The sequence below is a fragment of the Lolium rigidum genome, chromosome 6 (genome assembly GCF_022539505.1).
Source record: "Lolium rigidum isolate FL_2022 chromosome 6, APGP_CSIRO_Lrig_0.1, whole genome shotgun sequence".
Lineage (NCBI taxonomy): Eukaryota > Viridiplantae > Streptophyta > Magnoliopsida > Poales > Poaceae > Lolium > Lolium rigidum.
The window spans coordinates 173,202,989-173,218,526 of NC_061513.1; the positions used below are offsets into that span (position 1 = coordinate 173,202,989).

General features: G+C 42.0%; 1 protein-coding gene across 1 annotated transcript; it reads right to left on the reverse strand.

Moving 5' to 3' along the window:
* Nucleotides 1-9,711: 9,711 nt before the first annotated feature.
* On the reverse strand, nucleotides 9,712-14,901 carry LOC124661005 (probable receptor-like protein kinase At2g42960). The gene is made up of 8 exons (XM_047198864.1): nucleotides 14,620-14,901; nucleotides 13,081-13,752; nucleotides 12,864-12,968; nucleotides 11,362-11,484; nucleotides 11,087-11,257; nucleotides 10,877-11,006; nucleotides 10,470-10,679; nucleotides 9,712-10,388 (listed from the first exon to the last, which is right to left on the reverse strand). Exons 1-8 carry the CDS (start codon nucleotides 14,628-14,630, stop codon nucleotides 10,341-10,343), a joined length of 1,470 nt encoding a protein of 489 aa, XP_047054820.1. The 5' UTR covers nucleotides 14,631-14,901; the 3' UTR covers nucleotides 9,712-10,340.
* Between the last annotated feature and the right edge of the window lie 637 nt (nucleotides 14,902-15,538).

Below are 15,538 nucleotides of genomic sequence, written 5' to 3' on the forward strand. Positions count from 1 at the left end.
GGTGGCCGGCCCCTAGGGGGAGTCCACTTGGGACTCCTCCCCCACTAGGGTTGGCCGGCCATGGAGGTGGAGTCCCATGTGGACTCCACCTTCCTTGGTGGTTTCTTCCGGACTTTTCTAGAACCTTCTAGAACCTTCCATAGAACCTTCCGCGACATTTTAATTCACATAAAATGACATCCTATATATGAATCTTATTCTCCGGACCATTCCGGAACTCCTCGTGATGTCCGGGATCTCATCCGGGACTCCGAACAAATATTCCAACTCCATTCCATATTCAAGTACTACCATTTCAACATCCAACTTTAAGTGTGTCACCCTACGGTTCGTGAACTATGCGGACATGGTTGAGTACTCACTCCGACCAATAACCAATATCAGTATCTGGAGATCCATAATGGCTCCCACATATTCAAACATGACTTAGTGATCGAATGAACCATTCACATACGATACCAATTCCTTTTGTCACGCGATATTTTACTTGTCCGAGGTTTGATCTTCGGTATCACTCCATACCTTGTTCAACCTCGTCTTCTGGCAAGTACTCTTTACTCGTACTGTGGTATGTGATCTCTTATGAACTTATTCATATGCTTGCAAGACATTAGACGACATTCCACCGAGAGGGCCCAGAGTATATCTATCCGTCATCGGGATGGACAAATCCCATTGTTGATCCATATGCCTCAACTCATACTTTCCGGATACTTAATCCCACCTTTATAACCACCCATTTACGCGAGTGGAGTTTGATGTAATCAAAGTACCTTTCCGGTATAAGTGATTTACATGATCTCATGGTCATAAGGACTAGGTAACTATGTATCGAAAGCTTATAGCAAATAACTTAATGACGAGATCTTATGCTACGCTTAATTGGGTGTGTCCATTACATCATTCATATAATGATATAACCTTGTTATTAATAACATCCAATGTTCATGATTATGAAACTAATCATCCATTAATCAACAAGCTAGTTTAAGAGGCATACTAGGGACTTCTTTGTTGTCTACATATCACACATGTACTAATGTTTCGGTTAATACAATTATAGCATGATATATAAACATTTATCATAAACATAAAGATATAAATAATAACCACTTTATTATTGCCTCTAGGGCATATATCTCCTTCAGACAGGTTGACGTGGTAAGTATAGAGATGTTGATAAAACATTATTAAAGGCTCAGACGAGAGGCCACATTGGGATGTGGTGGGTTGTTTCGTTTCTGCCGACCCTAGGATCCGAGTTCTCGCCTCTTGAACCAAGACTGAGCGTACAACCACGCGAGGCCCTATTATGGTACCCTCTCGACTCACTAACTTTCCTAGTAGATTTCATGAGTCACATAGTTTGCGCGTTATTTGGACATATGCATCAAAAATGTTTGTGAAAAGGTGCATAGCATACAGGTAGGTAAGCATGGCCGTGGTGGCTGGGGTTAGAGTCCCTGGGGAAACCCACCTCGCCTCACATCGTTAAGGACCGACTTCGGGACTTGACCCGTTACGGCGGAACAATCCTTAGCGCGTGACTCATGGTCTCGGCGACAACAAGGTAAAGGTCGTGGTCGACCACCCTCTGCCAGCTTTCCAAGGAAGAGATCTAATAGCTTGGCATTAAGAGTCGGTTGGCACGTGTGGGTAAAGTTGTGCACCCCTGCAGTGTTAAATCTTTTCGAAAAGCCGTGTCCACGGTTACGGACGACTTGGGAATGTATTCTGTGATCATAGACAACATGAACCTAATCGTAAAACTTGGAAATCAATGTGTGTTTACGGACACCTTCTCTGGGTGTTGAGGGGGCGATCCGAGGATAGTGGTTCGAGTTGATGAAGGTTGGTGGATACAATATGATGATCAATAGAGATGGAGATGTCACTCTCTTATCCCCTTTTAAAGGTTCTAAGTAGTCGAGCTTCTTCTCCCTCTTGTTTATTAAAGGAAAACTGGCTTTACGCAAAAGAAGCTCCACAGAAAGCCCGCATACCCGCTTTGCTAAAAGGTTGTACTAAGTCTTGCTGAGTCCTTGTACCCAGCTTTGCATGCTTTTGTTTCAGAAGAACTCGCTCCAACAGATGGTGGTTTCTAGTCGACATCGACGAGTAGCTTGGGGTTCCCGTGTGTCGACCGGAATCTATGGGCTGGGACGTCGCCGTTATGCTCCCGGCCTCTTAGGCCTTTTTGCTATCTTGCTATGTCTAATAGCATAACTTCGCTTCCGTTGATTGATGTATGTCAGGTCAGTGACCTCTGCTTGTAATACTTTGGTTCTTCGCTCAGTTATGAGCTTGTATTACTTCTTGAGTCGTAGAGTCACTGTTGTGTTACCGATTCTCTCACTGTAGTCTCTCGAGCTCTAGGTTAGGCTTATGTCAGACGAAGATCTGGTATTTGTCTAACCCTGATCCCGGGGGTGCCACAACAAAGAGAAGACCACGAAGGAATTCGTGGATAGGGGTGGAGAGGCCGTGAATGTGGTGGTCAACGAAGGTTACCCGATATCCGATTCGAGGACGTGGAAAGCTCTCATCGCCAGGGAAGATCAACGAATCCCGCTTCTTCAGCAGGCCAAGTTTCTTGAGCATCCTATGATCCTGATTGGAGATCTTGGATCGTTCCCATCCAGAGAGCTCAGCTTTCTCCATCGGAGCGTTGGTGCCCGGAGCTATGTGCTTCGTCAGCTTCGTGCACGGCGGCATGCGGGAGCGCTTTGGTGGAGCAGCGGAGCAAAGAAGAGCTAAGGCTTGAGGAGCTCAGAGGAATGGCAATGGTGGAAGCAGAGAGAGGAAGAAGATGTGTGGCGCGGTGAAGGGGAAAAGGTAGAAGATGCGGTAACTTTATAGCGAGGAATCGAGCCGTCGCGCCGTTGGATAAAAAGGAGATGCATTTTTAGCCCTACGCGTGTCCGCAAGGGCAGAACGGTCTTTTTAGCTAAAAGTTACAGGACAGAAGTTGTTGCGCGTGCCGGAAATTACGGAGGACGTGTGTCCCCCACTTGTGCAACGTGTCGATGGTGCAGAATCTCGGGCCCACGTCTCAGTGAAGTGACAGGAACCGTGGTTTCCCAAGGAAGCAATCGTGGCTATCGTCAGCACTGACGTCACTCCAAAGAAAACTTCGAGTGCTTCTATCAAATATAGCGACATGAAAATTTTGAGTGTTCCGACAGAGAAACTTCGGGAGCCCATGGTCAAATACAAGCATTTGCTCATATGCTCGGGGGCTACTCTTATCAGAATTATTGTTTATACTTCTGATAAGAGGACAAGGTGGCGAAGAAGAAGATAAAGTTGGTAAAAAATAGCAAAGGATGAGCCTACAATCAAGTGAAAACACTTGGTTGTAGCCTCGGGGGCTACTTCCATCGGGAGCGCTGATCGTGCACCCGATAAAATGAAAAAGAGATGGAACATCAAGTAAAAAAAAGAAAGAGAAAAAAATAAAAAGAAGAAGAAGAAAGGGAGGTCGATAAAATAGCGACACGCACTTGGCTGTAGCCTCGGGGGCTACTCCCATCAGGAGCGCTGATCGCGCACCCGATGAAATATAAACTTCATCGTACATTTTCGAGTTATACATAACTCTTTATATACTCCGATCGGGAGGTCAAGATATTATGTCATCGTATGACTCGAGTAAATATACCATTCCATCAGCCGAGAAGGCACTCGACAATATATTCGCAGAGCGCGTCCGTCGCGACAAAATCTCTGAATGCCATAATATTTTACGAAGGTAAGTCCTCGGGATTCGTCTTGTGCGGCGTGGTATCGCACCCGAATGCGCTATACTACTTTATCCGTGTCAATAGACGCGAAGAAAAATCCTAACGGACGTGTTAGGTACTCGATAAAATTTAACTGGAATTCGGCATATGGTAAGATCTTAAGCGGTGCATGTCGAATTAAGCCAGTATCCCGAGGTCGAGTCCAGGGACTCGACCTTGAAGTAGGTTTTTGCGGGATTGCCACAAGAGCAGTTAACTGGTATCTGATCCGTCAGATGAACTAGCCCCATCTACCATTATCCCTGTACAAGATATAAATACTTCGAGCAAAAATATTACAAAGGTTCATAGAACTTATGGATTGTTTTTACAATAGAGATTTTACTCGATTCTACGATTCAAGCAAAATCTCGGGGGCTACTGACATAGGCATCCCATATGGGCCTGCCGAATAAGGTACCCGGGGATAATTGAAGGCACATGACCCAAAAATTACAAAGTCCGGAACCCAATAAAGCATCGATATGGAAGATATAAATAGATTAGGAATAAAGAGATTTGTAATTGTACGGACGAACTCAAAGAGTCTCTTGGTAGTTTGTAACTTGTACGATACGAAAGCCTCGGCTCCACCTCCTATATAAATGGGAGCCGAGGAAGAAAGAAAGGATCTAATCATTGTCAACACAAACCCTAGTTTTAGCATTCGAGCACCTTTTCGGCTGAAACCTTCGAGATCTACTTACCCTCTACTTTCCGCGAAACCCTAGTCTACAACTTGTAGGCATTGACAAGTCAATACCTTGTCAATGGGAGCCCTCCCCCTCAACTTATGGAGATGCCCTTGTTCGGTGACCTTATGGAGAATGTGATGAAGTGGATCAATGGCCAACACAAACAGGAGCAGAGACAACGGGTCCCCTTGTCGGAGCCCCCCTTCCTTGCTTGATGGTGTCTCCGGCGATGCCATTGAAAAGCACTCTTGAAGAGGAGGTTGATATGAGGGCTGCGACCCAACCCCAGAATTTGCTTTGGGAAGCTCAAGTGTTGGAGCAAATACATCAAGTAGTCCCATCTAACCTCAAATGCTTTTTTGATGTCAAGCTTTAAGAGCCCACTCACTTGATGTGGGATCTCCACTTTTCAGCCACCGACTAGTATCTGACTTTACATCTGCTGACCCTTTTGACTTGGGGTACTATCAGGAATCTAGTAGCTGTCAAGTGTTTAAGTTAACTAGAAGCGCTGTGCGTAGCTCGGAGAAGACTACTGGTACCTAGACTTTCTATCATCAGACTTGGCAGCAGCTAAATACCTGCATTTTATGTGATTTCTCTAGCAAGTTGTAGCCTGCTTATATTAGATTATTTTGGCCTGCTTATATCAGATTATTTGTGCCAAGTGTTATGTGGCTGGATGCTGGGTGGTAGTAAGAGAATGTAGATAAAATCTTAGCTAAGAGGATGTTTCATATCATTGGTCTCTGACCAGTGCAAAATTCCTCAAGGATGTGCCTTTTCCCTTTCAAAGCATGTTCTATCTTCACCTTCTTGAACGTTTTGCTACCTTTTAAGTGGCTCGTATGGTCTTTCTGATTGAACATTTTGCAACTGCAATTTCATTATGTTGTGCAGTTGATGCACTTAGCATGATTGATTTGCCATCCAAGTATGGCAGCGCCTCTGAAATTATTTTGGTGTTCCTCCATTTCATACAGGGTCACTTGCAGTTCATTTGTTGTTAGTTTCAAATGTGTTTCCTTTTTCTTTTCTTTGCAAAAAGTTTCAACCGTTGTTTCTAGGTGAACAATTTTAGCTTGGAGTCTTACATTATAGCTGGGTTGATTAATTCATATAGCTTCTCGTCCTATCACTAATAACACCTTGCATTGCCGATGTTGCCCGTATGAGAGTTATATTAGTTAACAGTATAATGGAACCACCTACGAGCCTCCACAACGCTTAGGGAGTCTCGACCATCCGATTAGACGATCTAAAGGTGCACAATCGTTGGCTAATCCCGAATCGTTTGCTCACATCGTTGCTGCCTTTGTCGAGCGTCTGGGCCGAGGCCATCTGCGTTGTTGGGCTGCTGCTCCACAAAACGAGCTGGCCCTCCCCAGATTAATCGTGCCGTTAAACTGTTTCTGGGCCGTGCAATGCGGCCTTTCTATGCTTTCTGGTACAACAAGCGGTACGGGAGCGGTCATTGTTCAACGAATGAAAAAAAAAGAGACCTCCTTCTTTCCTCCCGACCATCTCTCTGCCGCCAGTGCTCCTGCAACAGCGCCGCCGGCCACAGGAAAACCAGGACGGGAGGCTACCGGCGGCATGGGGTAACCGATTGGATTTTCCCTTAATTTCCGTTCTATTTCCATGTTCTGTATCTATTTCCTCCATCAAATTAACTTCCTTCTATCCACAACGTAGACCTGCCCCTTTCTTCTCCGGTTATGGCGCCGGCGAGATTTGGAAGACCCACAGACAGAGGACGGTCGCCGTACGATTCTTCGATCCACCGATTGTTCGATTCCCGGATGGACCCAGGTCATGATGCCATACGTTTCTATCGCCGGCGTAGTCATCATTGTGCCAGAACTGAAACCGTCGGCAGCCTAATGATGGTGGTAAATTCGACCCTTACTGCCGGTTCTAATGTTTCCTTTCTATAAATATGTGCACCAGCCAATCCTATCTCCTTGCCCCATCCATCCCTGTCGACCTCCTATTGTTCATCAGTCATCACAGCATGCTCGGTGCTTAGGGTTCGTTTCCAGTACTTATCTTTCCTGTTGTTCAAGTGACGCAAACATTAGCTATATAATTGACTCACTCTTCATTTGCCTCAGGGATTCTCCTCATTGTTTCTCCGGGATTTGTCTGGAGTGGATTTTGTCCGGGAATTTTTGTACTCATACGACCTGTGAAACCATCATTTGCAAACAAGGCTGCTGGATAGGTAATCTTACTCAAACATGCTTCCTTCAATCTTCTGTACATCTATACTCTTGCTTACATAAATCTGTTCTATGCTATCTCAAACATTTACATGCATTTCCGTGCTGCATATTCTTACTGTCATGTACATGTTCGAACTACCTACCCCTATCAATATTTCGTAATAGTCTACATCACTGGCGCCGCTGCTGCTATTGATTCGTGTGGTTAATGGCATAGCAGGTGTGCCGCTTCCGTTACATATGTTTTCTTTTTATTGTCGATGACCGTTCCTCGTATAAGTTGCGCATAATCTTTCTCCTTTTGCCATCTCGTTGTACAGTCGACCTACCATCTCGATGTACTTAGAGTAGTGTTAATTTCGTAGTTCGTAGCGACGAGTCCGCCATTATCCTTTCAACTGACTTGCTCTGAGTTGCCGTGCTCGCTGGTTCTAGATTTCTGTGCTGGAGCTGCTAAGAGGGTGGCGTGAACTCTCATATGTGAAAATGTCTTCCGGCAAGTTACACTTGTTTATCCAATTTTAGTCTCGCTCCTTCAGTTTCATGTATTTTTACTTACTGTCGATACTACCTTCAGACAGGTTATGTACTCTGTCCTATTTGCCTGATTTGTGCCCAGATCCAAATACGTCTACTACCTCCGTTTCAAGGAATAAGGCGTCCTTGTTTTACGAGCTTTTTGTTTGACCAAGAATTACTTCAAATAAATAAAGATTTTTTGTATGAAATTAATATCATTAGAAAGTGCTTTTCAATACGAATCTAACGATACTAAATACATATAATATAATCAAGATTTTGTTGCTCAATTTTTATGGTCAAAGTTCATCTTGGAATATGCGTGCGCCTTATTCCTTGAAACGGAGGTAGTATTAGTTTGTTCCATGTCCTCCTATCTTCTTGGGTGTTCAGCTGGTCAACTACTTAATCATGATAATTGGCAACTTAGGTGTGTACTTGTTTTTTCAGGCTTGTGGCTGCTATTGCTGAGGCTGGTGTGGTAATATAGGTGGCCAGGTCCGAAGGATGGAGGTGTCACAACGGATGCTTTGCTGGTGTCAACTCATATGTCCAAGCCTTAGTCCGCCAGGCTTTCCTGTTTAGCATAGCAACGAGGTGAAGCAAATCATTACAGACTAGCTTCCTGAAGGATTAATTGTATTCTGGAATCTACCTTCTGGTTATCTTTTCTACCTTCAGTTTTTTGCATTCTATACCAGATTGTCGGGGATTCATGAAGCCTGCTCAATAAATCAGTTGGAACATGATAGTGCTCTCTGCATTTTCTTGAATAGCTTATACATTCAGGCATTAATATTGTTGTCATATATATGTGTTTTGTTAGAAGTGAGAGAACGAAATCCAACAAATCAATCTGGAATACTATTAGTCCACGGTACACTTATTATGTTTGTTAGTCATAACTCGTATGCGATTAATCTATGTGATGATAATGTTAATTTGGGTAATGAAATTATATGCCAGAATCTAAAGTATTATCTCATCTGATGTGTTTATAGACAGGTTCAGAGCTAAGGATTAAGAATCCGCTATTATGCAGTCATAGCTCCCGCAAGTGTTGACGTCTATGGTGCTGCACAATATCACAACGATAGCATGTGGATTTTCAATTCGCCCTTCTATACCCTCATCTGCCGATGTGTATTTCGTTAGTTAAGCTTTCAGAGGAACATATATTCTGCAGTAATCTGTAAGCACCCAGGGGAGATATGCTGCACTTTGTACATTTAGTTCTTCAGAAGATTGAATTGCAATTCTAGAGTCATGTGATCACTGGGATACACATATTTAATTAGCTGACTGGAGTAACCAATTGTGGTCACTTAAGTGATCAGTTTACACTTCCAGGATGTTTCATTCCAAGTTTAGACATGTCTACACAGCTTGAAAAGTTCAGATTCGCTTGATTCGTTTCTCAATACTATCGTCTTGATTCGTTTCGCAATACTATCGTCAAAATGGGCGCGGCAACGCACGCCATTACGGTCTAGTATGTCCTATGAGTAACTTACTTAGACGGCCATAAGCCAATTAGTAATGCGCGTAGATCATGGGTATTGCTGTCTGGAGTACTGCCTCTTACTACCTCCGTTGCCCAACTCTCAAGTCGATTAAATCTGATCGGAGAGGGAATACTATTTAAATGCTATTCCTGGAAGATGCATGGAAAACTTAAATTGAAGCTGAGCTACACGTAGATTTTTATTTGCAAATACTCAGAATTTGCATTTCAAAGTTTCAAAAAATCTGAAATAAAATTCTAGAGATAGCCAATGGTGTGTAAAATCTCAATACAAACTACTACCTCCATCCCAAATTTTAAGGCTTATGTTATTTTTAGAAAGTCAAACTATGTCAAGTTTGACTAAGTTTTTACCAAAAATCATTAACACGTAAAATATAAATTCAAATATCATTAGATAGATAATGAAATATGTTTTCATATGGTATATACAAAATATCATATTTGTTGATAAATTTTTATAAAAGTTTGGTCAAACTTTACTTGGTTTGCTTTTTTTTAAAAAAAAAAAGCCTTAAGCTTTCGGATGGAGGTAATACTTCATATTTTAGGCTACACAAAAATGAAAAATTCTAACAAATTTTATAGTAAATAGGCTACACAAAAATGGAAAATTCTAACAAATTTTATAGTAAATAGTGCAATTTCAAGACTAAAATTTGTCAGATTTTGTCAATTCATGTAGCTAGAATACAAATTTTTTGCATTGAGATTTTATACCATTGTAGCATAATCATTGGCAACATCTTGATTTTGTTTTGATTTTTAAAAAACTTTGAAATAGGAATTTTAAGTGTTTGAAAATAAAGACCTACATGTAGCTCGGCCTTCAAAACGCCACACTCGAAGAAGCATGCACTAGTTAGTTACTATCTTGTGCTGGATCTTGGCTGCCAAACTGAGTTTGCAGGTGGCAGAATGGTTAGGAATATGCATGGATGTTTTCCTGTGATGACATGTGTATGTACAATGAATGAACATATGGGCCAAGAATTTCTCATATTTGAAATCACAGTTACACTGCAAGTTGAATCAGACAACACAAATATAGAAAACCCAGTTCACAGTCTCGGTGGGCAGGCGCACTAATGATCGCATCACAGCACACAAACAGAGTGCACAAACTGCTAAAGTACAGTATCTATCTTCGAAAACAAAGTGCAACCAATAAGATTCAGAATTATGAGGCACTTTGTCAAAAAAGGAAGATAGCGCTAGCTTAATTTAGACTGTACAATGGCTTTGATCACCTGGGTTCCAATCATCGATCACCGTAAATGTATGGGAAAAAAAAATCCTCGCCACCCAGTTCAAATGAGCATACTCGCTGTCCATTTTAAATTCATATGATGTGCTCTGAACTCTAAAATGCAACCATGCCCTTTAATTCAGGCTGTCAAGGTTTACTCTTGTGGAAAATGTGGATTCCCATCTTATCAAGTAGTCTCTTCCCATCTTATCCAGTACCAGCAAAAGCTTTATTTGATCTTTTTCCAAGTGAAGAGCTTTATTTATGTTGTATGCCCCAAGATGAATCTTTCCAATCATAAAAACTTTCAAACACCCGCAACCTTGATTTGGGGGCTGACCGAGGTCAGGTGTCGCCACCATCTATTTGCGCCAGCCGGCTCTTCCTCCGATCCTTCAGCGAGATCACGGACTTGTTCAGACTATTGCAGTTTGACACCAACACGTATTGAAAAAAAAAGTGAATTGGACAAACCTCACGTGCTGGCACATCCTCTGCTTCTAGCATATGGACGGCCTGACCCATCGTAGGCCTTCTTTCAGCAACAGGGTCTACACACTTGAGTGCGAGTAGGAGGGCACGCTTCAGAGCCTGTTTAGTTGGCTTAGTCTCCATTTCAGGATCAACCACCTCCTCTGCTCTCCTGCTGCCAACCATCAGTTTAAGCCACTCCACCATATGAACCTGCAGGGTATCAATGTCAGCATATCTTAATGGAAGAGAGTAAGGGAAAGACTGAATTTTACTAGCATAAATTGAATATCCTTGACAAAACGAGTCATGCAGGATCAAGGTACTTTCCCTGTTTAAAAGAAAATATGACTGATTACTAGGCATGTCTGAGGTATGCAGGGTAGATACAGGGTTCTGTCAATGCTCACCTCATTAGCAGGCCGACCATAGTTAACTGGATCCCTTCCAGTCACCGCTTCCAAGAGAAGTACCCCAAAACTGTAGACATCGCTCTTCTCATTTAGCAGCCCCGTATTTACATATTCAGGTGCTACGTAGCTGAAAACAACGAGAATCAGTGTTTATGCAGTTGCAGCAACTCAGCAGGGAAAAGGTACTACATGACAATCAGAGCTTACCCAAAAGTTCCCATAACTCGAGTAGTAATATGGCTCTTGCCTGCACCCAAGAGCTTAGATAATCCGAAATCAGAAAGTTTCCCATTGAATTCTTCATCGATAAGGATATTACTTGATTTGATATCACGGTGAATCACTTTTGGCTCTATCCCTTCGTGCAAATAAGCCAATCTGCTCAGCAGAAATATTAGTTTAGAGTGTATATTCCTACATACTAGTATATTAAAAATAATATAGTAAACATAAGTCAATTTCATGAATAGAATATTTCTTACGCTCTAGCAATTCCAAGGGTAACTTTTATGCGGGCTTCCCAAGTAAGAACACCTTGTTGACGCATCGCACCATGCAACCATTGATCTAAGTTCCCATTGCTGATGTACTCATAGACAAGCATCCTGCAATATGAATGGCTTAATTGTGGTGCGCTGTAAATTGTAATTGTTTTACAAAAACATATATGCTGATTGAAGCCAATACAACCTTTATGTGTTTATATGAATTACACTTTTTATGGGAAATATTTGTATCACCTTAGAAAAACAGACCAAGTACCTATGGAGATAGGAAGGTATTTCCAATATACCGACATACAGTCCATGCAAATTTACAGATGAGCCTGGCTAGCCAACTAATGTGAACAAATATTGTGCAGCTAAGATTTACGATGTATGAAGTAGTCTCTTATCACCTAGACTCAACTTTAGATTTTAGGTTTGCAAGAAGTGATTCAGAAAGCCAAAAACCTTAAGTCGGGTTGTGCTTCGGTGTCTCCCCCTTTGCAAACTTTGGTCCCATGTGGATGGCAAGTCACTAATTTGTACAGCCAATTAATGATCATAATATTATACTAAAGTTTCTTGAAACAGCTTGAGATATCTACTGAAAATACATTGGTTGAACGTTTACCATACATCTTTTATTAGTTATTAATGCGTAATAATGTTAAATGATGCCTTCAGTTCTCTTATTCAACATTGTGCTGGAGAGAAAAAAAAATCCCATATTCAACATATAGCAACTGCACAACACAACAACCATCAAGCACAGTAACACAACAAAAGCGGAGATGGTAGTATCTACGCATATGATCATCAAGGTACTTGTACTAGTAAAAAAATCGCAAACATAAGTAGTACAAGCACCTTCAATCATCACAGTGTGCATACCATGGATCGTACCAGGACATTTAGCGTAAGTTAGCTACTGAAAAGACTTGTAGGCTTCAAAATATACACAATTGTTAGCCTATTGTTTCTCAAGAGACCTCCTGATATAAAGTTCAATGACGTGTTGGGTATTACATAACTGTAAATACTAAATAAGAACATTTGCTATTTTTAATCATTTAAACCCTACCATATTTCATCTTATAAACAAATTTTCTCAGTACATTTGGTATCACTGAGTCTAGCCTAGATGTACTAGAGATTTTGATAGTTAGTGCATTTTACATAAACAATGAACGTTTGGCTTCCAATGCAGGAATTTTCATATCTCAACAGCTCTACGATTATCTGAGTGGTTGCAATTTGCAATTTGGGAACCTGCAAATTCCACTCCAGCGATGTAATAGGAACAAAAGGATACACATGAAAAATAAATGATGATTTAACCATCTGGAGAAAATACATTAAGTGAAGTTCCATGAATGTTGGTCTTGGGAGATAGAAAAGGCTACTCCCTCCGTTCCTTTTTATAAAATATTTTGGCTTGCCAAAACGTCTTATAAATGGGAACAGAGGTTGCAGTTAATAAAATTAACACAAGGAATCACCTGTGGCTTCCCTCGACGCAATAACCCAGAAGTCGGACAAGATTTTTATGCCTAACATGACCAATGGCCTCAACTTCGACCTTAAACTCTTTTTCTGCCTGGCCCCTGAAAAATCATACCCAGATTTTGGAAAAGTCAGTAGTATATCATCCATATATCATTCTGCAGTCTACAGAAAAGCTATCATTTTTTATGAACCAGCTTTAATATCACTTACATATTGTTAAAAAGCTTTTTTATGGCAACATCAGTTCCATTTACAAGTTGGCCATGGTAAACAACCCCATATCCTCCCTCTCCAATGATATGCTCATTAGAGAACCCATTTGTTGCACGCTCCAAATCTCTGAGAGTAAACCAATGACCCAAACCCAGATGAGAGAACTCTGGGAGACCATTCCTGGGAGACATGGACATGGTGGCAGACTGAGAAAACTGCCTCTTATCATACGCTGAGCTTCCCTCATCACCAGAGTGGCTCCTATCATATTGCTTCACTGAGATGCACTCAATAAAATTATGGTCACCACTTGATTCACTCGTAATCGAGTGAGCCAACAGTTTCCCTGAATCTTTCTCAGTATATCTCCCCTTGACCGGAAAGCTGTGAGTTTCTTGGGCACAGAAGTTCTCGACAAAAGCTCGGCTGCCCGCTTCATCTACTGCAATCTCTTTGGTTACATCAGGGATTTCAGGTTCAGAAATCTCACCGCGATTCCGATTCCCTTGTTTCCTCCAGTATATCAGCAGGAAGCATATGCAGCCCAGGACAAACAGTATTGCAGCCCAAATGCTTATGCCAAGCACAACCCATAGTCTTAAACCAAAAGGTGGAGTCCTCGACAACAGTTCCGTGCGTAAGTTTTCACTGGTTGTCATCTTTATTTCCCTGCAACCGAGACACACTTAACCATTAGATCATCAGAATTACTAGAATTGGGCTGAAGTAGCTGGACTAGGTATGAAGAAATCAAAAGGATAAAGAAAGCAGTGGTAAGAGCACATAAAGCACTGATCAAGGTCACCCCAAAAAAATAGGAGAGAAGTGGTAATTACACTTGCAATAAATCCTTAAACACATAAAAGGTTATTCTTATAAAGCACACAATAACAAACTTGGCGTTACTGGACATTTAAGAAAGTGTCGATGGCACTCTCACTAATAATAATTAGTACTATAATACTGAAGCAATACCCAAGTCCTATCTTTTTATAGCTAATGGGATCATAAGAGGATTAAACATTCAGGTTCAGGCTCGATGACCTGACTGAGAACTGAACAGTCATTTGCAGCTCATAGACCGGACCAGCATCACATGAAAACCGATTAAAGATTATAACTTATAAGACAGTACAAATTTTTATCAACAGAATTCAAGAATTCGAAGTAATAACAGCCAGCAGGCAGGACTACAGATTACTGACAAGAGCAGAGACTGGAAGCAGAGGCCTGCTTCCAGTTTATACAAGAAGGCAAAGAGCAGCAGTTTGGGCTCAAGTATGAGCTGCATTCATCCAAGAGAACCAGGAAATCCAAGTACCTCAAGCAAATACCATGAGCGAATCAACACTGATTACATGTGCGCGAACAGCTCCCGTGACTTCCACTGGGGTACCTCATCAGGCGCATGAACATGGCGCATCTGATCGTCTGATCGATCCGAGCCTTAGTAGGCAAACACTCAAACAACTAGCCTGCACTCTCACGAGTATCACCAGTAGATAAACCGCGCAGCCTTATCTCAATCGCGCTCACCTGGCTACCATCAAGCGGGCCAGGAATGGACTGGAGAGGCCAAACCCGAAGTCGGCAACCCGTCCGCCAGCTCGCCGCCGTCGTCGCCTTCCACCATTCGCCCCCGCGCCCACCAGTGCTCGAGAATTCGGCAGATCGATGTGGCCGAGGCCAGCAAAGAAATTGAGTGTTGAGGCGAGGAATTTCTCTTGGTTGGTGAAGTGCTCTCGTCCGGGGCCCTGCACACTTGTGACTTGTTGGTTCTTTTCGGGGTATCTGTACCTGGAGTAGCACTGGCCTGCTCTACTAGCTTGTTGGATTTTTTTTTTTTGCGAGACAATTTGTTGGGTTTTGGTGAGCTGTATCCAGCAGATTAACTGGATCTACGAATAAAAAAAGATAATAGAAAGGAACAAAAAAAAAAGAACTCCTGAAGCACAACCATCTTTCTGGACATGTAAATAGGGTGGGTGGTTGTTGTACATTCCCAAGGGCGAGAGACGGCGCTCCACAACCCATCTAGGTCTTCCTCTCATTTGATGTCTATGCAGCTGGTCCATCTGGTCTCTAATGGTTTCAAGCAATGGATCTCACCTAAATCGTACTTATAATGCATTTTTGTTTTTTTAATCTCAATTTTGAGACCAAAATTTACACTAGCGGGATGATTTCCATTCCTTTGTAGTTAGCTTCTGTCTTTTTTTATGGTGAGACGTCAGCTGCATCTTGAAATCATAATAAGATCATCTTTGCTCTATTTTTGTTTCAGTGGTGTGCCTAGCACCGACGGAGGGCATATGGAGTTGTCTTCCTAGCAGATCTCCTAAGAAGGTGTTCGTGTTCATTTGTATGGTTGCATGAATGGCTCTTCCAATCTACTATGCTAATCATTGTTGATATTTATTGCTCTGATGCGCTCGTCCTTTGAGGCTTTACTACG

What these genes read in the sequence shown, in the direction of transcription:
- LOC124661005 (XM_047198864.1), bottom strand. An exon ending in AAAAAGCTTTTTAACAATAT is followed by an intron (nt 12,969 to 13,080) that starts GTAAGTGATATT and finishes ATGATTTTTCAG; the next exon opens with GGGCCAGGCAGAAAAAGAGT. An exon ending in ATGGTCGGCCTGCTAATGAG is followed by an intron (nt 10,680 to 10,876) that starts GTGAGCATTGAC and finishes GATACCCTGCAG; the next exon opens with GTTCATATGGTGGAGTGGCT.